This window comes from Anabrus simplex, chromosome 1 (genome assembly GCF_040414725.1).
Source record: "Anabrus simplex isolate iqAnaSimp1 chromosome 1, ASM4041472v1, whole genome shotgun sequence".
Classification (NCBI taxonomy): domain Eukaryota; kingdom Metazoa; phylum Arthropoda; class Insecta; order Orthoptera; family Tettigoniidae; genus Anabrus; species Anabrus simplex.
This window is the reverse complement of record NC_090265.1, coordinates 890,681,167-890,708,879: the sequence shown is the minus strand read 5'-3', so window position 1 is coordinate 890,708,879 and position 27,713 is coordinate 890,681,167. Positions and strand designations below refer to the sequence as shown.

The 27,713-nt window shown below is 37.0% G+C and overlaps 1 protein-coding gene across 3 annotated transcripts in view; it reads right to left on the bottom strand.

Moving 5' to 3' along the window:
- Positions 1–27,713, bottom strand: part of LOC136857706 (inactive histone-lysine N-methyltransferase 2E) — a 335,033-nt gene that overhangs the window by 203,884 nt on the left and 103,436 nt on the right. For all 3 annotated transcript variants that reach the window (XM_067136572.2, XM_067136570.2, XM_067136571.2), the window contains exons 5-7: positions 25,108–25,155; positions 6,918–7,108; positions 158–480 (exon numbers count right to left, since the gene is read on the bottom strand). In XM_067136572.2, the coding sequence (XP_066992673.2) occupies positions 158–480; positions 6,918–7,108; positions 25,108–25,155 (562 nt within the window). The remainder of the gene's footprint in view (positions 1–157; positions 481–6,917; positions 7,109–25,107; positions 25,156–27,713) is intronic.

Below are 27,713 nucleotides of genomic sequence, written 5' to 3'. Positions count from 1 at the left end.
CAAATGAATGTGAATTCTGTAACAATTTTTCCTACCTACTGTTAAGTTGTAGATGAGTACTACATCATAAGATGAGAAAACCATTTACATTCAGGCCAACATAATATTTTTCTGCCACACAACCACCAACTCATTTTCTTCTTCAAACTAGTCTTACCTTTCTCCTGACAGGCACCCTCTTTGTGTCAGTCTGTCTAGAAGATTGAGCTTCCTTCTTCCGGCTCTGAGCACTTGAACGTCTCTGCATCACAGATGTCACAGAATCCCTCCTCTGTCTCACGGGTTTTGCTTGAGGTGCATTTGAGGTAACAGGATTATTGCTGCTGTTACTACTATTATTGCTGTTGGTGTTACTATGACTGCTACCATTGTTACTATTGTTACTACTAATGCTACTGTTCTTCTTAACAGGGTTCACAGTTTCACTCTTTCTTCTACGTTTCCGGGCTGCAATCCCGACTTGAGGAAGTTTTCCAATCCCTGGAAGGCAGCAATAAGTACCATTGAAAGATAATTATTGTTCATCCTAATGATCGGTATCACAATAAAACAATTAAGCAAAAATTAAAGAAAAGAAGAAAGAAAAGACTGGGAGGAGAAGAGGATCCTGAGAAACAGAGACTTGAGGCTTAAACTAAAAACTTTTACACGCAAACCATTCACCATAACTAGGGCCCGGATTCATAAGTACTATAAACTCCAGAAATATGCATGCTCATACGCACTAAAAATGTTGAAAATAAGCACTAAAAATAAACAAAAATACACTTGCCAAATGCATTATTTAATTTCAACTCAGTGTTAAATTGATAAATTTTTTCATTCCTTGCAAAATGATACATGGGAGTACGTTATCTACAGTTTTTTCAATGTTTTCAGGGATCAATGACTTTCTGTTGTCGGACAGAATTAACTTATACGCTGAAAATGATTGTTCTACGTCGACGGACATAACTGGGCAATACTTGTACACTGGCACTGACTGCTCGAACACTCTTCTGGCAAAGACTGCCCGATTCCACTTATGCAGTTGCTTATGGACTGAATCTCCTTAAGTCCTGGGATTGGGTCCAACACCGCACTGAGATTCCTTTTAACTTTTTCTCCAGTTTCCCCATGGACACCACTTAAACAACTAATGGGTATTTTAAATTAAATGAAGGGATTCGTGTAGGATTGCACTAAGAGTTTCTGGGCCCTTAGTCGCCTTTGAAAGAGACGAATAATGCACATGGACGAAAATATCTTTATATACAGCTTCAGATTCAAATGCGCACTTTGATTCACGAACACACGCAGTATGGCTATCATCAATACTCTTAACTACACCTTTCACTTGATTAAAGTTGTAGTAGAACGATACTGCGGATAACCAAGATCCCCATCTTGTGAGAACAGGTTCCGGTGGAAGAGAAACCTGAGGCAGAGGAGTTTTGTACAACTGGACATGAGTTGCTTTTAGGAACAGATTCTTTCCCCCTTGAAATTACCTTGTTGACATATGGAAAGAGGGTACGCACTACAATGCCATCCATGGGCCAAACATGTGACATTGATGCGATTTGGAAAAAATAGTCGAAGAGACTGACCAGCTTTCATCAGATACGAAGCTGCATCTGTGACTAAAAGGCGCACTTTGTAACAATCACTCTACGATTTAGTAGGCCACAGAAGTCTCAGGGATACATTAACAAATCTTGCAACTGTAGCGTGGTTGGATTTTTCTAGCACTTTGCACGAAAATAAATAAGGTTTGTCAGGTTATTGTGGACATAATTTACCCACTATGAAGTTTGCAATGTATCAACCACACGAATCGGTTGTTTCATCTACCGATATCCAGACATAGTTCTCTCCTACGGTATGTCAGATTATATCAAATCCACAACAGAAGCGTGCATTGAAAGTAAATCTTTCTTCCCAAGTGTAGATTCATCTGGTAAAAAAAGTTTTACAAATATCAGTGGAAAATGTACAAAATTCGCGCCGTGTTTCCATGACGGTTAAAAGTAATGTTGCATATTCTTACTCTGTTTTTTGCATCTGAGATGTGAAGTAGTTTTCGAATGTAGTTCAGCTTGAAATTTTTTATCACATTTTACACTCTTGTCGCACTTGACGGTACACTACATCACCGTCTCTTGTATAGACACTATTGCCTCAATCACAGTTTAATTAAGAAAGATGTATATTATTTGGATTTTGGTAAGGATTCTTTTATTATAATCCAAAGTGATGATTAATTGAAATGCTCTTATCTTTAAGCATTTTTTACATTTGAATTTCGTAAAAACAACTGCAGTAGACGAAGAGCAAGTTAAAAGATGAACGCACTTGTTTAAGCAAACTTTGGGAGGCTATCGCAAAGGTTCGCTCCCACCTAGTGGAATCGAATCGAACCGAACAGCCGAAATTTCCACTCAACCGCTCACATCTAGCGGAACAGAATCGAACGGGATTCTACGGGAAACTTCACAGGCTTGCAATGGACTGTCTGACAGAAGGTCTGCGGAGGTAAAAAATTACGAGAGATCGGAGAAGTTTCTGGGTGCATGAAATTAACACGATAGCCAAAAGGAGAGTATTCAAATTTATTTGCATGCTGAATGCGCGATGAAGCTAAGTTTCGATGGTAGGTCTATTTCCGAGTTACTGTATTGCAATTCCAACAACTATTTCAGATAGTAGAATTTAACAGAAAAGTTCAATTTTACAGGAGGAAATGCTACATCAGATGCAGTGGGAGGCCGTGATCATTTTTAAAACTAGTTTCACGCAGTAGATTGCGTCCCGTGGGAGGATGAAATCATTGATGGGGTAGCCTCAACATTCCTTTTTATTATTTTTTTACAATTTGCTTTACGTCGCACCAACACAGATAGGTCTTATGGCGACGATGGGTTACGAAAGGGAGGATCGTGGCTTTAATTAAGGTACAGACCCAGCATTTCCCTCATGTGAAAATGGAGAAACCATGGAAAACCATCTTCAGGGCTGCCGACAGTGGGTTTCGAACTCACTATCTCCCGAATGAAAACTCGCATCTACCTACGCAACCCTAACCGCACAGCACACATACGACAGTTTGAAACCTAGAGATTTCCACTTACGAAATAGTTCACTGAAAATATAATGAACACTTAAAGATACATCCTACGTGAAATGTGATGTCAATTATTGTACTGATATTCTGTATGTGGACTCCAACATAACATGATTTTGTGAAGAAGTCAACAAAAATTAGGAAATAAATTTTACACAGACTACAGTAACCTACCACAAAATTGAATATTCTAATAAGTTTGGTTTTCCATAGCCTTGCTTATATCCTCCCAGGCATAATTTTTTACGTTTATCTTTTTTTTTGCTATGGGCTTTACGTCGCACCGACACAGATAGGTCTTATGCCGACGATTTTTACGTTGTTGCAGTAATGCTCGTGGGTCTTATAGTAGAGGAAATTATATTTTTGAACTAAACTAATAAGTTTTTCCGTGTTTAGTATTAATAAGTTAAATAAACGTTCACAAAACAGAACATTCCCGACCGTATCCAAGAAACAGCTGACTCTCCAGCTGAAGCTGATACACATTTGCCGGCTTGCCGCCAAATGGTAGTCCTAAAGATCTTGACTCGACCCGAACGTCTACGAAGTTGCATGAATCTTGATAATTCTGTTCGATTTTGCTCCGCTGGTCGAAAAATATTCTTGGCAGAGAATCCTGTTCCGTTCGGTTCGATTAGATTCGACTCGTGGCGATCGCCATCTCTATCGCCCATTTAAACACATGTTAAAAACAAATTCGGTTCGATTCCATTCCACTACGTGGGAGCGGACCTTAAGGAGGAAGGAATGTCAGAAAGAAGGAAATAGCTGTTGTGAAAAGGATCATTATCCATATACCTGCTTGTATTGCAACACTGAAAGCATTTTCCTTGATCAGGGAAGGCTTCTCGTGTTGCCAAGGGATGTACAACATATAGAGTTCATTCAATGTTCATTTTGTTCAGAAATCTTAGATAATTGATCACACATAAGAGAAAAATATATCTGTATATGCACTAACGTTCAAAATATACATGCTCATATGCCTTTTTAAATAATCCGGGCCCTAACCATAACTGACGAAGAAAGGGCAGCCAGGTTGGAAAGAATAAAGAAGTCCTGCGAGCAGAAGAAACATAAGCCAAATTTGTAGCTAATACTCTTAAGACTTAAAAGCATATGGACTGATTAAAGTGCACCAAGGCGGGTGTAAAATGATTTTTTTGAAAGAAATGACAAGAGAGAAAAATGTTTAAAAATGAATTCATCAGACACAAAATATTTACTTAAATCTATACTTTGTTCATACAGAAAATTATATTAGCATATTAAAACAGTTTCGTTTCCGCCACCTTCTGCATTACCACAGGCGATTGGTCGAAGACTAAACATACGCCATACCACAGAACCGTGTAAAGTTCTAGGTGGTGCAGCTTTGCAGTGTCTGAAGTTTTGTGACAAAGCAGTGAAGTTCTATCACCTTGTCAGTATAATCTGACGGACGGTGCTGGCACAGTGATGTCCATCTGCACAAACTTAGTCCCTCTCCGCACAATAGTGTTCTGACCAACCTCTACTGGCTACAAAAATTTCTCTGCAATACCAAAATGCCGTGCAATTTTCCAGGCTTTAAACTGCATTACTTAGTCATTTACAGCACTGCCGTTATCTCTTGATGACTCCAGAACTATTATTCTATATTTTTGTGGTTTCCTTTCTTCACAGCATAGAAGGAATTGGAATTAGTTTATTCCCTTCCATCCTAATAATACGCTCTCTGGTTACACCCAATTACGAATCATACATGGCTAACTTCATATTTATGATTCCTGCTCTCACTTTACTTTCTTAAACATATTGTAACACATTCAAATTGAAGGATGGCATAAAACTTGCTCTCAAGTGTGGGTTTCACCTTTAACTGAAATGTTGTACTTGCTTCCTGGCCACTTACAAAATTTTTTAGGCAATAATTTTAACCATTCTCATCCCCCCCCCAATAACAGTTGAAAATTAAGCGGGGTGTTATAGGCGAGTAAACACGAAAAAATTAGGAAATATAAATGTTGGTATCCACACTTAATTCCTGCCTTCAGAAACCCTCTTGATCTTTGTTCCTTCAGAATATGCCAATGGTTTTTGGAATATGTTCAAAGAAATCATGCACAAAATGATCTGAAATTGCCTTAAAAAGCATGGGGTTTCTGACCGAAGGGTAAGAAGGCCGGGACTCGATGTGCTAGGCCATTAGTACATCTCTGTATTCTGAAAATGTTTTTTTATTTGAAAGGGAATGCAAAGGAAAAAGTTAAACAACTATTTTTTTGGCCCTTTAAATAATGGAACACTTATATAAAATACCAAAAAAAAGTGTTAAAATTGTTGAGCAAGCACCTGTGGCTAATTCCATGTGACCGTACCTAACACAATTTATTGATATATATGACACTTCAATTGAATCAATGATTCTGAAAAGGGCATAAATCTGTAAACTCTGGGAAAAAGAAAAAAAAAAAGTTTTATCAAGAAGTTGTCAACTTAAAAGTTTTATCTGTTAGGTTCTTTTTCCTGTACGTCGCACCAACACAGATAGGTCTTATGGCGACGATGGGACAGGAAAGGGCTAGGAGTGGGAAGGAAGTGTCCGTGGCCTTAATTAAGGTACAGCCCCAGCATTTGCCTGGTGTGAAAATGGGAAACCACGGAAAAAAATTTTTCAGGGCTGCCGACAGTGGGGTTCAAACCTACTATCTTCCGAATACTGGATACTGGCCGCACTTAAGCGACTGCAGCTGTAGAGCTCGGTTTAGTTTGTTTTTGTTGGTTTTTCATTATTTACTTTTAAGAGGCATATTCTACCAATTTTTTTAAATTTTTACATTTAAGGTGAGTTTGTAAAAAATGTAATAAATTAGAGCATTGCTACTTCTTCAAAAGTGAGGGAATAAGAGAATGGCAGAACATACATGATATAGCATAAACTATTTTAATGCTGTATAACTGCAAGAGAATGGCCGTGTTTAAGGCATATTAAAACAAAAAATGTATTTGTGTTGAAAACTGAAATTTATAACTGAATTTTATTCGGCTTCTTCTCCAGCCTTTGATGGTGAATCGCATATCTCAGCGTAAAAGGGTAGGTGCTCTTCAGGAATGTAATGCTGGAGTTGTTTGATATCCTCTATTCTCTTTATATATATATATATATTTATAGGGTTAATTGGACACTTATCCCTCAAAAGGAAAAGCTATGGCTACACATTCTGCCAACTTAAAACTATGGGCATAAATCTATCAATAAATTCAAAGACTTTCAAAACTCCCTAGTTGTACTTGTCACACACAAACGTGTAATAATTTGAAATGCTTAGCTGTTCTTTTCCCTTTCTAGGAACATTCCTCCCTAAAGATTCCACAGATAAAACATTTTCATTAAATTATTTTTGCCACCAGTTTTTAAAATCAGTTGAAAAAATTTCCTCGTGTAATACACTTGTAAACTTGCAGTTTGAATAGCCTCCATCAATATTTTTGCACGTTCATTCTGGGACTGATGCCCCTTTCAAAATATACAGTATTTTCAAACCATTTCTGTTAAAACACAATATGCATGACTGGTGCTCATTTCACTGAAAGGGATGGATTTAGTCCTAAAGAGCACAAGGCAACTCTAATGTGATTTTATTTTTTTTAAATGTGACTGATGTCCTTTTCAAAACGAATGATTCAAATGCTCTTGGTACTACAAAAATCAGTACTGCTCTCACCATCATAAAGACATGAGTGAAACTTACACAACTAATAAAGAATTATAAATGACAGCAATTCATAAAATTACATGAATAATAACTGTAATTCATTTTAACTTTACCAGAATCGGTGTCAGTAGAAGTTGCATCACTTGAACTGTCATTATGAAGTTCTTCACGTTTTCGTAACTGAAGTAAACGGGCACGAACACGATCCACCCTCCGTGGCTGACACCGTTCACAGAGATATTCCTCAGATTCTTTAGGGAAATTTGCTTGATCCACGAACATACATTGTACATGCTGCCAGACCCTAGTTTAAAAGAAATGAAGATGTCAAGTCATTGTTATCATATGCTTGAAATCAATCAATCGATCAATAAATAAATAAATAAACAAATAAATAAATAAATAAATAGAGCTGAATAGGGAGGGGAAAAAAAAGTACATGCCAGAGACCTTTGCATGGATGCTAAATATATACCAATACAAGGTCATCATTAGAGATGAGGAAAACTGTGGAGAGTGATTGAATGAACTGGGATGCTATGCACAAGAGCTTGCCACCACATGCGGATATCGATGAGTGGCAGTAATGTGACCATTGCCTGAATATAAGACGGCCTTAAATTTTCAGAAGGCATTTAAAAAGGAAATGGCTTTGCTGCCAGGACCTAGTGTTTACAGTGCACTATGTCTTCTGGTATAGGCTAGAGCAATTTTGTTACTTTCATAGATCTCTGTCTCATCCTTGGCTTTGACAATATGAAAGTGACAGAGGTATGAGCAATGCTAGTAATGCCAATCCTTATGCAGCCAGTCCCTGCTATGAATGGTGTGAAAATGTTGCTCATAGGGCCGATTGGTGTATGCATTTCAGTGGGCTTGGCAGACTGATATGTAATAGCAACTATGGATAGGTGAGGAAAGCAACGGGAAAATACCTCACTCCTCATTTTTCTAGTATGCCTCTTCAGTGATGCCTAGGCCATCTATGACAGCTGATGACAAAGCTGTTGAGGATCGCATCAGCGGCATCGCTAACGGGCTGAACATACACACATACATTTAAAAGGAAAAAGTATATAATGAATGTAATGATAACATATTCAAGCTCTTATAATCAAGATAATTTAGTAATCCCTAAAGTACAGCAAAATTATTTTAATTTTTTTTTTTTTTTTGCTAGTGGCTTTACATCGCACCGACACAGACACATAGGTCTTACGGCGACGATGGGATAGGAAAGGCCTAGGAGTAGGAAGGAAGCAGCCGTGGCATAAAGGTACAGCCCCAGCATTTGCGTGGTGGGAAAATGGGGAACCACAAAAAACCATCTTCAGGGCTGCCAACAGTGGGATTTGAACCCACTATCTCACGGATGAAAGCTCACAGCTGTGCGCCGCTAACCGCATGGCCAACTTGCCCGGTTATAATAATTCTAAACCAAACTGGAATATCATAAATATGAACTATCAATCCCACTCCTCGTTGTTCTCCTCTTCCTTACCTTCTCAATAGTATGTCCATGTAGTATCTCAAGAATTAGCATGCCCCTCTGCCGAGATAAGCACCTGGTCGACAAACCCTAACAATTAGTTAACGTAAGAAATTTCATTTTTGTCCGTATTGAACTGAGAATTACAATAAATAAACTTTTAATGTCCACCTGTTCAATACAATAATAATGTTATACAGATGATGATGATGATGATGATGAATAAACAATCAAAGACTGCCAGACTTCAGAAAATTGAAAGCAGGATTGGAAGAACCTGCATCAACAAAAAACACCAGAAGGATGGACAGTGGCGGTTAATACCTAACAAAGTCGTGTACAAAGAGCTAGAACCCATTAGAGATACTATGCGTAAGAGGAGACTGGGATTCTTTGCACGTATCATGAGGACGCAGGATTCGAGGCTTCTGAAACAACTAGTACAACACGATCTCATCTCAAAAAATACCACAACAGGATGTAAATGGATCAGAGAAGTAAGAGAGGATCTGAAGGAAATAGGCTTTACAACAGAAGACAGCACAAATAAGATAAAACTGAATACAAAACTCAAGAATACAAACCTCCGCTTTGCCCCTAACACAAAACAAACCAACAACACGCCTATTTTCAACTGAGGAAAGGGCACGAAGATCGAAGCGTCTGAAGAAGTACTGGGAAGACCGCAAAGGCCGAACAATCCCTTCAAAGAGACCTGAACGACGGACTGACCAAAGTGATTCTATGTGGTCATAAAAGAAGATGCAATTACAACATACTAATTATATACAGTACTAGTTAGGCGTTTTTTTGCATCAACTTCACCTGTACAAAGAAACGGAAAATAGGCAACTTATATAAAATTCATGATAGACCTTCAATTGTGTGTAATATAAAACCTTATGAAATCTACAATAAAAACAATGACAGCTCATAAAAAACTTTTTGAACAAATAGAAGACTTGCGAGTCAAGCATATACTGAACAGTTCTCAAGTTGATTGATGTCCCTGTGGACATACAGTTGCGAGTTCATTAAATTTGGTGAGCAGTATACAATAATAAAACATTTCGTGTCCATTCAACTACGGTTGATAAACTGCAGAGTCATCTTAAAAATCATGAGTATTGCTGGATAAAATTTAGGAAATGGAATTCCTCTATATCTAAGGCCTATGAGGTGGAAACATATGAATAGCTCCTTAAGGTGTATATAAGATCTTTCTCAGTTCAAATGTGGAACCTGTGAAATATAAATAAAAAACCACTATTAATGATTCGAAGCAGAAAGTGTTGAGGCTCTACTCAATATTATAAATATATGCAAGACTCACCCCATACGGCCGTAGACTGATCGTAATGCGAGGAGCGTGCAGTAAACAATGAACAGCTCACGTCAAGTGTGCATATCTGGACGGGACAAGGGAGGGGCGATAGGGGTAGGTCGAAGCAGGGCGTGCATGTGGAGGGGATCTGGTGGGCGTGGACTACGAAACGAATGTTGGGAAAACTTGTTGCATGTAATACTTAAAATTAAATTCTTGTTTGGAATTTTAACATTTTTAAAAATTGCTATAAGGAAATCAAAGAGAACTTTCGGTGTCTTGGATATATCATTTAGATTGAGATTTGCATTGAAATACTGGTCTAGATGGATGTAACATAATTCAGTAGCATCCAGCAATGGTCCTTTACTTAAAGTCTCTAGTATTTGAATGTCTTGCTCCAGCCTTGTGAAATTATATTTTAATTCATGGACATGTTGGCCAACCGCAGAGAATCTATTGTATCTCACGGCATTAGCACGTTCAGCATATCTTATCTTGAAGTTGCGTCCAGTTTGCCCAAGATAAGCGCTACCACAGTCATTGCACTGAAATCTATATACTCCTGATCTGAGATAAGGATTGGATTTATTTATAGTGGCTGCATTATGTAAGACCTCAGTACTCCTGTTATCACTAGGAAAAGATATCTTTACATTCATCATCATCATCATCATTTCCCTTTATCCAGCTGTAGCCGGGTAGGGGCAAATATGGTTCCTCTCCACTTTCTTCGGTCTTTCTACCACTCCTCCTCCAACACTGTGTCCCAGTCCAGGTTTCTTTCTATAATGCTGCGTTGGATGGTATCCTTCCATCTCAATCGTGGTCGTCCACGCCCTCTCCTTCCTTGCATTTGCATTTCCATCACCTTTTCTGGCATTCTTTCGTCGCTCATTCGCTTTATGTGCCCAAACCATCTTAGTCGGCTCTTCTCTATTCTATCATTCAATTTTTCCACTCCAATTTCTTCCCGGATTTTCTCATTCCTTATTTTGTCTCTTCTACTCTTCTGTATCATACTCCAAGAACTTCATTTTGGCTGCCTGTATTCGACTCTCATCCTTCTTTGTCATTATCCAAGTTTCTGCTCCATAAGTTGTTATGGGTACGTAATACATCTTGTACATAGTATCCTTTGCTTCCGGTGGCACATCTTTGTCCCATAACATGTTTTTTACACTATGATAGAAACAACTTCCAGCTTGAATCCTTTTACTAATCTCAGCAGCCAGTCGAGCATTCTCCATTAATTCACTCCCCAGGAATTTAAACGTTTCCACTACTTCCAGGGGCTTGTCCGCAAGTCTAATCTGACCTTTCCCTTCTATCTCCCCTCTAGTCATAACAAGAGTTTTACTCTTTTCTACACTTATTTTCAATCCACATTCTTCAATCTTCCCATTCACCACATTCAACTGTTCTTGAACCTTCCTGTCGTCTTCTCCCCAAATCACAATATCATCTGCAAAAAACATCATGTTCATTTCTCTTCCTCCATATGCTGCTTTTGCTGTTCTCATGATGTCATCCATTACTATTGTAAACAGGATTGGTGATAGAACACTTCCCTGTCTCAGCCCGCTAGTGATTTTGAACCAACTTGTCCTGCCAACTTGTGTTTGCACGCAACTGCAACATTCCTTATACAATGCCATGATCATTTTTATTAATCCCTGTCCAATTCCTTTTTGCACCAGACTGTCCCACACTTTCGTCCTAGGGACACTGTCATATGCCTTTTCAATATCAATGAATGTCATCACCATATCATTCCCGTACTCCCAATGCTTTTCCATTAGTTGTCTCATAATGAAAATGGGCTCTATTGTTGACCTTCCATTTCTGAAACCAAACTGATTTTCCTGTATCTGCTTCTCAACCCTCAACCTTATTCTACTTTCCAGTATCCTTTCCATTATCTTAGCAACATGGGATATTAGAATAATTCCCCTGTAGTTCTTCAAAACTTTCTTATCACCTTTCTTGAAAATTGGGATGATTATTCCTTTTTGCCAATCCTCAGGGACCTCCTTATTCTCCCAGACATTCCTGAGAACCCGATATGTCCACTGCAGGCCTACAGCTCCAGCTGCCTTTATCATCTCCACTGAAATTTCATCTATTCCAGCAGTTTTTCCATTCTTCATCTTTCTTACTGCCATTTCAATTTCATTCATTGTAATTTCTTTATCCATTTCTTCATCAACTAATTGCCTTTTCTGGTCGTCCACTGAATGACTGTCATCCGTTCTTATGTTCAGCAGCTTCTGAAAATACTCTCTCCATCTATTTCTTATTTCTTCTGGCTTTGTTAAAATTATGCCACCTTCATCCTTCACAAATCTGGTGTTTACTTGATCTCTCTTTTTGTTTCTAAAGATATCATACAGTAATTTCTTGCTGCCCTGCGTATCATCTCTCAATTTCTGTGTGAATAAGGCCCAGCTTTTCTTCCTTCACTACTTTCTTGGCCAAATTCTTTGCTCCACATATTTTCTTCTACTTTCTTCAGTCTTAGATGTTTTCCATGCTTCCCATGCCATTTTCTTTTCCTTCACTTTAATCTTTACCCTATCATTCCACCAGTGTGTTTCTTTGTCTTCCACACTTCCTGATGTTCTACCACACACCTTTTCTGCACATCCAACCAGTGCTTCCTTAAATCTTTTCCATTCCTCTTCAACATTCCCCACCTCTGTCCTGGGTACCAAGGGTATTATTTCCCTTTTTAAATTCTTCTTGTATGCTTTTCTCCTTCAACTTCCATACTTTAATTCTTTTCTCTCTTCTTAATTAGGGTTTTTCAATCTATCCAATTTTCAATTTTCCTATCACAACTCTATGATCTCCACCGAAGGCTTTTTCAGGCATGGCTGTTACATCTACAAGGTTCTTCCGGTGTTCTTTCTCTATGATTATATAATCAATCATGGTCTTTGTTCGTCTGTCTCTCCAACCATACCTTGTAATCTTCTGACCTTCTTCCTAAACCAGGTGTTTCCAACAATCATTTGATTCCTCATTACAATATTCTTTTTTAATATATCACTGACTTTATAAATGTTGTCATTAAATGTGAAGTTTGAATAGGAATTGTTACTGGGTTTATCTCTGCTGAGCATGGTTTGCGGACGACAAATCTTACTGATTATAAGTTGGATGAAAGAATTTTTATAGCCGTTAGCATAAGCTATAGAGCGGATGGTATTCAACTCCTTGTTTAAGTCAGCTTTAGACATTGGGATCCTGAAAGCACGATCTACTAGACTAATGTATGTAGCTCTTTGTATGGGCTTGTGGGTGTGCTGAATCATGTCTTATAGTAACATCAGTCTGTGTGGGGTTTCTATAAATGTTAAACGTGAAAGCTGAAGGTTGTCTATTAATAGTTAAATCTAAAAAATTAATTGAACCATTCTTTTCTGATTCCAATGTGAACTTAATATGTGGGTCTATGTTATTAAGTTTTCCTAAAGTGGCAATCGCATCTGTTATCCGCGCATCTAGAACTACGAAAACATTTTCTATCTATCTAGACCAATAATGTATATTACTAAACATGTTTTCGTTATCTATTACACATTCCTTAAAAAAATCCAAATAAATTTCTCCTAGAATCCCCGAGGCTGGAGACCCCATTGCTAGCCCATTTTGTTTATAAATTACACTGTCAAAGACAAATTAATTATTGTTAATTAGCAACTTTCATATGTTCATAAAAACTTTGTATTTCCAATTCGCTTAGATGACTATGAGTTTTCAAATTCTTCTTAGCGATCGGCAGTAGCTTACTGGTGTTTATGCTTGGAAACATGTTAGCTACATCAAATGAATGTATTGTATGATGGGGCTGTAATTTAAAATCCCTCAATTTATTAACCAATTCTATAGTATTCTTGATTAATTTATTAGCCGTGAATCTATAATGATGTTTAAGGAATTTCTGAATAAACTGTGCTACTTTGTAAAAACGACTCGGTCTATAATTTATTATGGATCTAATGGGTACTCCAGCCTTGTGGATCTTTGGAAGTGTGTTAGCTGTTGGAAGTCCCGGGTTCATGTTTTTATTCTTCTCTTGTTCCGTAAAGAGAAAAACTGCGTTCTTTAATGTTTGTTTTAATTGTTTTTGAAGTAAATGTGTCGGATCTTTCTTGGAAACGGTAAAGGTCTCATCATTACAAGTAACAACTCTCATTATTGTTCCGTATTGAAGATGACGTTAGGCATAGATATCAAGGATAATTTAATAAAAAACCACCTATTCAATACTTTCCACGTTTAATGCGGTTATTATCTACATGATTTTATGTAGACTTATTTAGGTCAGGTACATGTTTCACCCATTATTTTGGGCATCTTCAGCCTGTATACAACCTTTAGGTCAAGGTTTGGGACCTTTTTAACCAATATAAACAATATTTATAAACATTAATGAACTCTTAAGATGGGTAACATAAGTTAATACAGTTAAGTTTTTTGGTCCTGATCTATCTAATTTGAAAAATGTCCAAAACTAAAATGGATCTTCTTTTTGGTAAAGAGGATTACATACCGGGGTTTATGTGACCCCTATATCATATCACGTTCTTGATGTACCGTGTCTGTTAACAGGATGTGTCGTCGACAATAAGTGGAGATTTGAACTGATTGTTGATTGTAGGTTGGTCAAGATTGAAAATATAAATTTAAATTAAATGTGTTTTAACTTGGCAGTTCTATTCTGGTTAACTTAAAATGTTCAAAATAAAATGAAATGGATCTTCTTTTTTATCAGAAGTCTTGAGAAAGGATCATTAAAACTGGGGCTTATTTGACCCACGATTTTAATTTTCATGTTCTTGACGTAACTAATATTTAAATGTGTTGTCATGCACAAGTGGAGATTTAAAAAACCGATTGTTATAGGTAGACTGGTCAAGAACGTTGTTGTGAATGAAACTGTTAGCGTCTTTACTTTGGGTCTCATGTAACGTCAAGGAATTGACAAGAGTACAATAATAAGCTGTTTCTTAGTTTTAGGCTGCTGCTTAATTGAGAAGGAACATCCTAGACACTTGATATAGTCTTGTATGAATATTGTCCCCGTTGATGTGTTGCTTGGTCTTTGGGAGGGATCTTAAGAATATCTGTAATGAAGTAGAAAAGTAATATCGAATTAAAAATTTAGAGCACGCGTTGTGATAAAATGTATTAAACTAACACCTCTTAACTTAAAAATGACTTACTTGTTCAATTCATACTAGATGGACCTGTCTGTTCCGGCAGCACCTGTCTTATCAACATTTCTACTCCTGGTGTTGTACTGGTGCGGTAATGGAGGGGCGGGACATGGAGGGAGAGTGGGGGTAGGCTGGTCTATGGGCGAACGTGCTATTGCTGGAGGGGAGTTTCTAGAAGCGATATGGGCGGGTTTAACTTTTGGCATGGTGGATGAAGCATTTCAGTGTGGAGATTTAAAAAATTGAGGGATTTTGTTTTGATTTGAATTCACGATATTAATTAATCTAGGTGTTAATTCGTACAAAGGATTTTTAATTTCATTGACATCGTTGAGATTTTTATTTTTATTGTAGGTTTGGTCTAAAAAGATGTGTAGATTTTCCAGTTCATTCCTTAATTTCCCTTTACCTATGCTCCTAATGATGGTAAGAGCTTTCTCTATGGATGTAAAGTGATGGCCCGTTTCTCTCATATGTTGGCTCATCGCTGAGTACTTATTGTGTTTTTGAGCGTTATTATGTTCCACATATCTCGTATTAAAGCTCCAGCCAGTTTGACCGATATAAGAAAAATCACATTGTGCACATGTTAGTTTACATATGCCGGACCTTGAATAATGATTGCTATTGTGGTTGACCTTGTGGTTAAAAAATATGTTTCGATTGGTGTTAACTGTCCTGAAGGCTATATTAATACTGTGCTGCTTTAAAGTATTCACGATCTGATGGATGGCTGGGTTGTTATATGTAAATGTGGCAAAACTAGTTTTTTTTAGGCTTTTCTGGGCCGAGATTAGTGGACAATTTGATTTTGATTTTATTAGTCAAACGGTTGACAATATCTATTTTAAACCCGTTGAGTTGAGCAAGATTCCTTATGTACTTTAGTTCAATTTTTAAATTGTTGGAAGAAAGATTAAGAGTGTCTAGGATGTTCCTTCTCAATTAAGCAGCAGCCTAAAACTAAGAAACAGCTTATTATTGTACTCTTGTCAATTCCTTGACGTTACATGAGACCCAAAGTAAAGACGCTAACAGTTTCATTCACAACAACGTTCTTGACCAGTCTACCTATAACAATCGGTTTTTTAAATCTCCACTTGTGCATGACAACACATTTAAATATTAGTTACGTCAAGAACATGAAAATTAAAATCGTGGGCCAAATAAGCCCCAGTTTTAATGATCCTTTCTCAAGACTTCTGATAAAAAAAGAAGATCCATTTCATTTTATTTTGAACATTTTAAGTTAACCAGAATAGAACTGCCAAGTTAAAACACATTTAATTTAAATTTATATTTTCAATCTTGACCAACCTACAATCAACAATCAGTTCAAATCTCCACTTATTGTTGACGACACATCCTGTCAACAGACACGGTACATCAAGAACGTGATATGATATAGGGGTCACATAAACCCCGGTATGTAATCCTCTTTACCAAAAAGAAGATCCATTTTAGTTTTGGACATTTTTCAAATTAGATAGATTAGGACCAAAAACTTAACTGTATTAACTTATGTTACCCATCTTAAGAGTTCGTTAATGTTTGTATATATTGTATATATTGGTATGTTTATATTGGTTAAAAAGGTCCCAAACCTTGACCTAAAGGTTGTACACAGGCTGAAGATGCCCAAAATAATGGGTGAAACATGTACCTGACCTATAAGTCTACATAAAATCATGTAGATAATAACCACATTAAAAGTGGGAAGTATTGAATAGGTGTTTTTTTATGAAATTATCCTTGATTTCTATGCCTAAAGGTCTCATCTTCGAAAAATATTTTGGTCTTTTAAATGTAATCGGCCTTATGTATAATTACTGTCGTATTACCTTCGTCAGCTTTAGTTACAATAAGCTCTTCGTGTTTAATCCTCTCCCTAAGATGGAGGATATGCTTTCTTTCGATAAGGGAGTCTTTATCCAAAACGCCAGGTTTGTTGTTATTATTATTATTATTATTATTATTATTATTATTATTATTACTATTTGTAATAAAAAAATTTGTGTAATTTTCTTTTTACGTCTGTCCTGACATCATCCTGCAAATCATGAGACATCTTACGAATTGCAACTACAGATTCAATCACTAGTTTAGAGGCTACACTGGCCAAATTAAAATTAGGCCAGTTATGTTTAAGGCCATTAGCAAGAATAATCTTTTCATCCTCATTTAAGTCAATCGTAAGACAGGTTAATTACTGGAGTATGGAAATGACCTATTAATGTCATTGGAACTAAGCTTATCTTTTTGAAGGGAAGGTTTGCTGGATGCTACTTTCTTTGCACAGCTGAAGATGAGGCAAAAAATGTGTCAAAACTAGTACTGTATATAATTAGTATGTTGTAATTACATCTATATAACAACATTATTATTGTACTGAATAGTTGGACATTAAAAGTTTATTTATTGTAACCCACGAGTTCTTCAGTCACCCAATCATTTTCTTACGCCTAAAATTAACTCCTAGTTGTAACTGCTGCTTTGATAGCTTCTTCCAATTCAGAATAACATATGGCGGAAGTTTCCTACAATCCATAATAGCCGATAACATGATGCTAATGAGAGACTTATTGGATATCCCATGTTTCATTCCTCCTGCACAAATTCAGAACTAAGTCAACTAATTTTCATAAATCTTTCCATCTTAGGTTGCTCTGAATGTTTTTTCCTTGATATTATGGCATTCATTTTCTTTTCTTCATTTTTTCAACAATGGCAGTCATTACACTCCACACATTAAACCTTTCTGCAACCTGTACATTATTGGCACATTTTGCTTCCCGTAAAAACTATAATTTTAAGTTTATATCACAGCTTCTCCTCTATCCTTTATTTTACTGAAATGATCAAGACGCACTCCATCCCACACGATCTGCCACGCCCTAAATAGTGACCTGAACAAACCAAAACTATATGCATTAACACAACAATGCAGAATATTGATGGAATGCTGTCAGACACTTCTCAAGAAATGCAATAAATCCCACACAAAAATGCTTGACATGACTAAATCCCTTCTATATTTTATCTGCCCTTGTTATTTGGTTAAAAGTAGATGTAGTAAGTTTCTGCAAGTCATGTACCACATAACTTATCAGTCCTAACCAAGTTTGTTTTTGTTTTTCTTTTTTCACAAGAAGTAGTGTGCACTCAGGGTAAGAGATGCGAAGAGTAAGTATAGTTGCAGCGCATGCGCCTATCTCAAGTTTCAAGAAAAGAAAATAAACATCTGCTCCGTCCGTGGTTGACACTCACGAATTCAAGTCATATTAATTGAGAAGCAACAATTAAAATGGATCTATAATAGACTAGACGTTAATCACAGGAAGTTGATGTAATTAACGTCTAGTCTATTGTAACTGTTACTTCAGGTTTACTTTTTATATAATAAGGATATTTGATTGTAAAATAAAGTTTTAGTGAACAAATAATTGTAAATAAGGTTTAAGGACTCAACCTTGAGACAATTGTAAAAAATGGCCGAAGATGCTCGACATAACGAGCGAAACAAGTTCCATTTAATGTTTGTATTGTAGTAAATGTCCTTTTAGAGACAATACACATTTCATGTATTGAGGTGGATATAATAATATGAAATTGCAACTATATTAGTAAGTTCAATACAGGCAAAAAACATGAAATTTGTCTTATGCAATTCAGGTCATGCCATGAAGTTTCAAAGTGGTAGGCAACTGTGCCCTAGTTGCACATTTACTATAATTAATAAGCACTGCATTATGAACAGTTTAATAAGGAAAATGCAGGAGCTCGCATTGTCTGTCACAACCTACTTTTTATTTTTAGAACATGCTTTACGCTAAACCGACACAGATAGATCTTATGGTGACGATGGGATAGGAAAGGGCAACGAGTGGGAATGAAGCAGCCATGGCCTTAATTAAAGAACAGCCCCAGCCAGCATTTAGCTGGTGTGAAAATGGGAAACGCGGAAAACCATATTCAGGGCTGTTGACAGTGGGTTTCGAACCCGCTATCTCCCGGATGCAAGCCCACACACAGCTGCGCGCCCCTGACCCCGCGGCCAACTCGCCTGGTAAAGGCTATTCTCACGTAAATTTATAGCAAGAAGTTTATCATTGCTCTACGGGTGCTGTTTTCATAATACACATATGGCTCAGTTAGCTTAAGTAGCGCTGTTTGAATAATGTCCATCGGCAGCTGTTCTGTAGAGAAAATTCAAAATGAAAGAAAACATGTTTTTCTAATAAATGCGTAAATAGCGTAGCTGATGGCAATTATTAACTAAACTCTGAATTAAACGATCACTTAATTTTAATGCTATATACCGAAATTAAGTAGCTACATGAAAGAGAACAATATGTTTTTGTAATAAATGCATAAAGAACATGGCCGATAGTAATTGTTAACTCGTTAGAAAAAAAGCTTGAGGTACTGACGGCTTAATTTTAAAGCTATATACTGATATTACAGTAGTTAAGAATGTGAAACACCTCAAGATATGGCATAGTGCATCACTGATTTCCAAGGTTCGTTTATATTTTGGGTCATGCAGCTATCGGTTTGCATTTGGAAGATAAGTGGGTTCGAACCCCACCGTCGGCAGCCCTGCAGATGGTTTTCCGTGGTTTCCTTTTTTTTTTCCTTCTTTGTTTTCTTTATGTCACACCGACACAAATGGGTCTCATGGCAACGATGGGACAGGAAAGGCCTAGGAATGGAAGGCAATCGGCCGTGGCCTTAATTAAGGTACAGCCCCAGCATTTGCCTGGTGTGAAAATGGGAAACCATGGAAAACCATTTTCAGGGCTGCCAACAGTGGGGTTCGAACCCACTATCTCCCGGATGCAAGCTCACACCTGCGCGCTCCCACCCGCACGGCCAACTCGCTCTGTAGTTTCCTAATTTAACAACAGGCAAATGCTTGGGCTGTACCTGAATTAAAGCTACGACCCCTTCTTTCCCACTCCTAGCCCTCTTCTATCCCATCATCGCCATAAGACTTATCTGTGTCGGTAAAACGTAAAAGAAACTGTAAAAAAAAATCATATTTTTTTGCGTCTGGTTAAATTTCAGAAAGGCTATTCCCATGTAAATTCATTGCAAGAACGTTTATCATTTCACTACTGGAGCTTGAAATATGTTTTCATGATAATACACGGTTAGGTTAAGAATCATTCATATATATGTATTTATTTGCAAATTTAAGTGTTATAAGTTGGTGAATCTATACTAGGTTTCTATCTATCTAGAATGAAATTAAACATACGTGTTCATGTAGTATTGGAATTCAAAAAATAATGAATAAAGTGTAGCGTGGATATCTTCCACGAAAACGCAAGGTTTGAAAAAACTGATTGCGGTTTCATACTGATTTTAATATGTGCAGACCCCCTCCCCCCACTTTTACGAAAAATCAGATAAAACATCAATCCACTATAGCAAGTAAATTTTTTTGCGTTATGAATTCTCGCTATAACGGATTTCTACTGTAGTTATAGGGGCTAGTAGGGTTTTGATGCAAGTGTGTAATGAACTAGTATAACTTGGAAGCAATTCTCTAAACCCACGAGTAAATAGTGAAAATATCGAGTACAATAGGGATGTAGGCAGAGAAAGTTCGCGCCAGATAGCGCTCATGTATTACTGGGTAAGCGCAAGATGATCGTCTTATGTTTCCACCAGTCAGCTGCGAGAAATGTACAGATTGTGACCGAGTTTTCTAAGCTAAAGCCGATTATATCTTCTCTAACTTTACTCCAAGGCTGTATTAATTAATTGTACAGGTATTTCCCCTAGTATATTATGGACGATTTTCAGCGTTTAAGCGTTAAACAGCTGCAAAATGAACTACAGACCAGACGCGCTAAAACTAGCGGAAGGAAGAATTAGTACAGCGGTAATTACAAAATTCTAACATGCTTTATTATCTAAATAATGAACAGGAGTCAGCATGCCTTTTCCTAAAGATTACAATTACTTGATTATTGTACACTGATAAATATATAAATATACCTCCACAAGACCTAAATCATAAATAGAGATTTAAATACGCACTTGCTGTACTTGCTTATAGACTTTAATTTACATATTTTTTTTTAGGTTGATGGCTTACATGAAACTGCAGATACAGCCTTGCCCACCACCAAAGGCATGTGAATTTCTTGATTTTCCAAGTACCGGTTCCTTTGAAGAACTGACCATCAGCCATAAGGTGAAGATCACTATCACAAATATGCATCTGATGGATTATTTTGTATTTAGAAAATCGGAAATAGATGGAGCACCTGTTTCCAACTACAAATCATTGTGTGATGCTGGATACGGAGTTTTCAGTGAAAAGTCTGTTTTGTTTATAAAATGTTTATTTCAATCGGGTGAAATTCTAATATGCAGTGCTGTGAAATCCGAGTATACAAAACATAAGGCCTATAATGTGAAGCTTATTTTAGGAGTACCTGGTGACATTATAGGAGTGGAATGTGAATGTGTTGCTGGAGTAGGCCCCAAGGCCTGTTGTAAGCATGTTGCTGCTGTAAGCTATGCATTCGAGCACTTCTCCAAGACTGGTATTTTTCAGTGTACAGAAACATGCACCCAAAAATTTACAAACTTTCCACCATCCCCCTTCCAAACGATTGAGGCCAGTTAGCCCTATGAAAGTGGATTTTTTTTTGCTTTTCGCAGCATCGACACAGACAGGTCTTATGGCGATGATAGGCGAGGGAAGGGCGAGGAGTGGGAAGGAAGCGGCCGTGGCCTTAATTAAGGTACAGCCCCAGCATTTGCCTGGTGTGAAAATGAGAAACCATGGAAAACCATTTTCAGGGCTGTTGACAGTGGGGTTCGAATCTACTATTTCCCGAATACTGGATACTGGCCACAATTAAGCGACTGCAGCTATCAAGCTCGGTAGTGGAATGTTAGGCCTTGGAACAAGTTTTCCAGGAACCCAGCCATGATGTTAGGCCATTGTCAGGAGTTAATCAGCCTGGATATCAGCAATATGTTGAAGGTACTGTGAAAAGTTCCCAACATAAGCTTGTTTTTTCTTTTGCTCTATAAAAAAAACCAGGGCAGCTGCTTTGATGTCATTCATGATCACCATTATGGTGTGGATCCATGTGCGACACAAGCTGAAAATCTTGTAAGAGTCAATGATGAGGAAAGGAAGAAAATTGAAGAAAATACTAGACAACAATCCCAGCATAGTCTATGGTTCAAAGAGAGGAAATTTCGTTTGACAGCAAGTAATTTTGGGAAAACCTGTCACTCAAAAACTCCTGAAGCCCTAGCAAAATCCTTATTCAAGGGAAGTTTGTTTTGCTCCAGTGATATGAAATGGTGACTTCAAATGGAAGACTCAGCAACAGACAGGTATTCTCAGCTAACAGGCCATGTAGTCCAAAAGAGTGGCCTCATTATTCATCTTACCAGACATTATCTGGCATCTTGTGATGGATTAATTGGACAGGATAAAGTCTTGGAACTTAAAGGGTTGCCAAGTAATAAAAATGAAGCTATTTATATCAAATGTGCTCCAGCAGTGGTGCAGTGATACTCAAGAAAATTCACAACCATTACTTCAATTCCTTCCAAGTGCAAGTCCAGCTGTTTGTTACAGGCAGACATTATTGTAGCTTTGTTGTGTACACTGCTGTTTACATGCTAGTGTTGGACATAAGAGAGAGATGACATTTTCATTCATGAAATGGTGGCAAAATTAGACAAGTTTTACTATGAATATTTTGTTCCAGTCATCCTACCCTGACATAATGGTTTTCCTGAAATTGCATAACATAAAACATAAAAATGTTATCCTCTCTGAAAGATGAATTTTACTGACATGCAATTTGGACTGCAGTATTTTGTATGTTTTAGCAAGTCCTATAGCCCGTTCTATGTGTATTCTTTTAGAGGCGTTTCAATATTTTCTGATGGAGTAAACTGCCTTTTGCCTTTCAGAAATGGTGGGATATTTAATGTTACACCTTTAGTGCATAACAGATCCTGAATGTTGAACCACCTATCTGTCATAACTGAATCTCCTTCCAAGGGATCCAACATTCCTGATCTGATAAATAACTGCCTATCTGATACTGCTCCACCATATGCATCAGATATGAAACTTATGAAACCAGATGGATTTATACCTATTAATACCTTTGTTGTGTTTGCATTTTTGTATGTAGAAAATGTAGCTTGCTGTGCTGTAGGGTTCTTAGGTTTTGCTATTATAATCTCAGTTGCATCAATTATTACTCTAGTCGAGGGGTATTTCTGTCTAAAAGCAAGGGGGCTGTTTTCAAGGACAGTTTCTCTATCAGGCCATAAATTCAACTCTTTAAATTGGCAGTACATGAAATTAATCCAAACATTAAATATTCTCCCAACAGTAGTTTTATGGATTCCGAAGTTAAGGCCTACTTCCTGGTCAGATTTGTTGGTCCTTAGCTTCATAACTGTCAAGAAGAAACACAGTCTGGGTTCAAGAGAGAATATCTGTAAATTGTATCAGTTTCCTCCCAAAACCAGCAAACACCAAATTAAAATGGACATCTACAAACCCTGTATAAAGCAATACCGCATCAGGATTATTCATTATTTGCTCAACAACCAAATTACCTGTAGTATTTGTCCGAGTACTGATGTCTTTGAAAATGGGAATCACAGATCTTACATTCACTTCTTAGGGTATATTCACGATTTTTTCCCGTACTTCAATGGGGATGATTTCTGCAGATTCCGATATTGTAGGCTTATCGTGGTAATCCGGCAATTTTCTAGTGTATAGCCTCTTCCTTATTTTTGTTGTGTTCGCGGTCCACGGAAAAAGCAACAGAACGGCGCCCGGTTTTAATCTTGCTCTCTCACCTTTAAATACAAACACATAAATTCTGGGGTTGTTATTGAAATGCCTAATCACTTTATAGGTAGATAATATGAATTATTTCCGTTCGTAAGTCGCACTTAACCCAACGAAGTTTCCATGAAGTCTCCGGGTTGAAAATGATGTGAACACACTTTAATATTTTCGGTCAGATTCCTCACACGGAAATTTCTCCTAATAGCATGTAACCATTTCTTCCTCATTTCTTCATTTTGTGGAAACTGATGGAACTAAAACGAGCTTCCCTGATTTTTACAAAGAGGAACACTGCAACAGCTCGGAATAGTCATGAAAATAACAATTTAAACAACTTAAATTCATGGATATTAGCAGCAAGAGTACACACGAGACAAATGAAGAGTGGCTTGCGCTTACCTAGTACAACAGCAGTGCGCTATATCGGTGCTAGTTCTATACATCCTTATTAGTAGTCGTTATTATTACTATTATTACTACTACTACTACTACTACTACTACTACTATTAACTAAGTAGTTAGGTACGACAGGTTGTCAATACAGACTTTATTTGGTATAAAATGTGGTCTTATTTTTTATTTGTGTGTATATTAATACGACTTTATTTAATGTAAGAACAAGTAATTAATAGTATGTAATTTATTATTACCTGTAAATATGATGTGTAAATCCAATGTATGTTGTGCAGCACAGGATAATGGTCTAAACAATGCACCTTTGTCATTTGAGTTTTACAGAATGTTCTATCCATTTATACATAGGTTATTGGAGACTCTAGAAGATACGAAAAAGCATGTTGTGTCATACTTTTCTAGAAGCCTGGCCAGGTAAGGTACATAAAGAACCGTCTTGGGAGTTGAGTTGTTAGTGAAAGTCTGTAGTCGAGTCAAATATGTGAACTCATGTTGTGGTTCTGTTGTGTTGTTAGATGGTTGACATGCTAATGTGGCAGTTGAGTTCAAGATGATGGTCTATAAATGTGTGTGTATAATGCGTATATAATTTGTAAAAAAAAACAGTGTACACAATTGACAGCATCTCGTGTGTGCCTCTTTGTGACTACGATGGGTTTCAGTGTGTGCCAATAGTGCTGAATCTTATTTATAAGAAATAAACATATAATTACAACCACCAATAGCATCAAGCATAAAACCCTAGGACTGGATTTGCTTTTCTCTGACTGATGGAAACATTATGTTAGTTTAATTATACTGAGGCTTCAGTCTAAATGAGAAGATAGGGTGCTTTTACTCATTCAGCCAGATTTATTGCGTATATTCTGCATTTCATGTAGATAGTCTATTTCATTTCGTCGAGGAAACCTGAGGAAAAGCGCAAAATTTCTGTGATCCCTTATCAACAATCAAACTGTAGGTTTATAATATCTTAATCATTACTTATACTTACATACATTTGTCACAGATAACCATGTAGCCATCATCGTGTTCAAAGTCACTGGAAAAGAAAAGAATATATCTGTCATCAACATGAACCACATTGCAACTTTAAAAATTAAAAGCAAAAAAGAAACACACAATAGTTTCTCGAAAAGTATATCAAGGAAGTCACTCAATCCAACAATACATTGCAGGTCTTAACACCTGCCAATCAGCAAATGCAGAAGTCAAAAGTCAATTGCAGCTATAAAAATAAACTGTGGTTGTATCTGCAAAAACCACTAGGAGAAGTATTACTGCACAACTTACAACTCTGGTAGGAAAGCCTGTCAAGGTTGTATACTGTACAGCACAAACCAAAAGGTTCTCTTTTAAAATTATTTTGCTGTAGATCAGTAATTGTCCAAAAGGACAGTCATCTAGCTATTTTTACAGACAAAACAATAAGTAACCAATTACAGCAGTACTAAAGTAATGACTCTCGTTTCTTTTCCTTTCCAACCTGCCACCCCATCACAATGTCCCTGCACCAAGCGGTAATGTGGCATACACCGTGAATGCTGCACAGTAGTATATCAAAATGGACAATGTATCAGAAACTCATAATACGAAACAAACAAATCATGACTGAACTGCTCACATTGGAAGAAATGAGTGAAAATGATATCCACACAATTAACAAACATGTACAGTGAAACCCCGTTAATGCATTCCTCATTAACACGTTCTCCCGCTTAGCACGTTGCAAATTCGAAGTCCCGTTTCTAATTGTATTAAATCTATATAAAAATACCTCACTTATTGCGTCATGATTTTTTTATATTACCGCTTAATACAATCACATTTTCCCTAGCTCTGAAAATGTTATTTGTCATCCCCTATGAAACAAACGTGATTTCTAACTCTGTAAGATCCATCACCACAGTTGCGTGATTACAGGAAAAGTCCTTCCTGAATTTCACAGGATAAATTGCACATTCGGGGAGCAAGCTGTTAGCCTCTGGAATGTTCAATTTTGATTAGCAGTTAGCAGCAAGACTGCTGAATAACACAGTGAGTTTATTTGTGTTTATATTTAGCATTCCACTCAGAAGTTAGAAATTTATTTTGTGTTGAGTGATACAGTGAAGTGTAACGAATATTTGTTGCGTGATATAACGTATATCTGGATTAGGATAAACATAGGTACCTATTGAATCTCGAATTTTCACTATTACCGCTTACTACAAATACGATCACATTTTTCCTAGCCCTAAAAATGTTTTTGTGATCCCTTGTGAAATAAACGTGATTTACAACTCGAGTAAGATCCGTCGCCACAGTTGTGTGATTATGGAAAAAGTGAGCCTATTTGTGCTTGCATGCCATTCCATTCAGGAATTAGAAATTTATTTTATGCTGAGTAGTACTATGAAATTTTTTGTTGTGATACAGTAGCCTATATCTGGATTAGGAATATAATCGTGTGAAATTGACTAGTGTGGTGCATATTTGTCTTGTGATAGCCTAGGTATGGATACGGGAAAAGTCAAATTCCTTTCTAATGAAGAAAACATTAAAATCATTCAGAAAGTGGACTGGCATCAGTATCGTTAAGTGAGCAGAGGTCGCGAACGTTGAACTCACATCTTGGAGTTTTCACTCAATCTATTCGACCTAGTTTTCAAAATGGCAGCCAAAGTCAAATTTGTCGCACCCGAAGTCATTTGTATCAGCCGCACATGGCCGACTATAACCTCCAATTCACTGCCTAAGAGCGTGACCAGAAAATAATGTTTTATAACCAACCACTTCAAAATAAAAGGTTTCTTCTAACATTTGTTTTAGAAAGAGTGTGACCTGCAACAAAAATTTGATATTTTTATTGGCGCCTGTACATAGTTTTCATATTTGTTGTCTGATTTTTTTTCACTACACACAGTGCACTTGTTATTTTACAAACCCAAGCAGGAAAAGGTTTACATATTTGTTCTCTTTTGTTTTTCACACCTTTTAATACTTTCCTCTCATCTTGAGAAATGGTAGATATAGTTTTCGTTGTACCCGTGGATACACGACGTAAAATGCCTTCATAATACCAATATAATGGTCCGTTATTGAACATTAAATATTTTTTTTTCCTGGAAAATTTATAATGTTCAATAACGGACCATTATATTGGTATTATAAATTTACTCATTCAGGACAAATATTTTAGGTTCCCTATGGGAATCAACATCTACATCAAATGCCTTCATGTCGGAAAAAATCGCATCTAGTGTTTCCACATCTCTGTCAGACAGTTTTTATTCGAATATTCAGTAGTACATCTTCTCGCTAAAACGTTAATTTTTGTTGTTCCCTGCAGAAACGTCGTAACCAGGTTTTACAGTATGAATATTGGAAAATGTACAAACAAGTCATATCAAGGATCGAGATATATATTCTGTTGCTCCCTTTTCGCACACGGACTTGCCACAGTGTTCATCCTATTGTGTGTTCCTTTTCTTTTACCTACCTTTCTATATATGATGTATGATGACTATATCCCAGAATTCCATGCAATGCATGTTCCTGAATAAGCTGGTTACACTTCTGAAATTTTGCAAATATTCCTTTTATAGTTCCAAATAACCA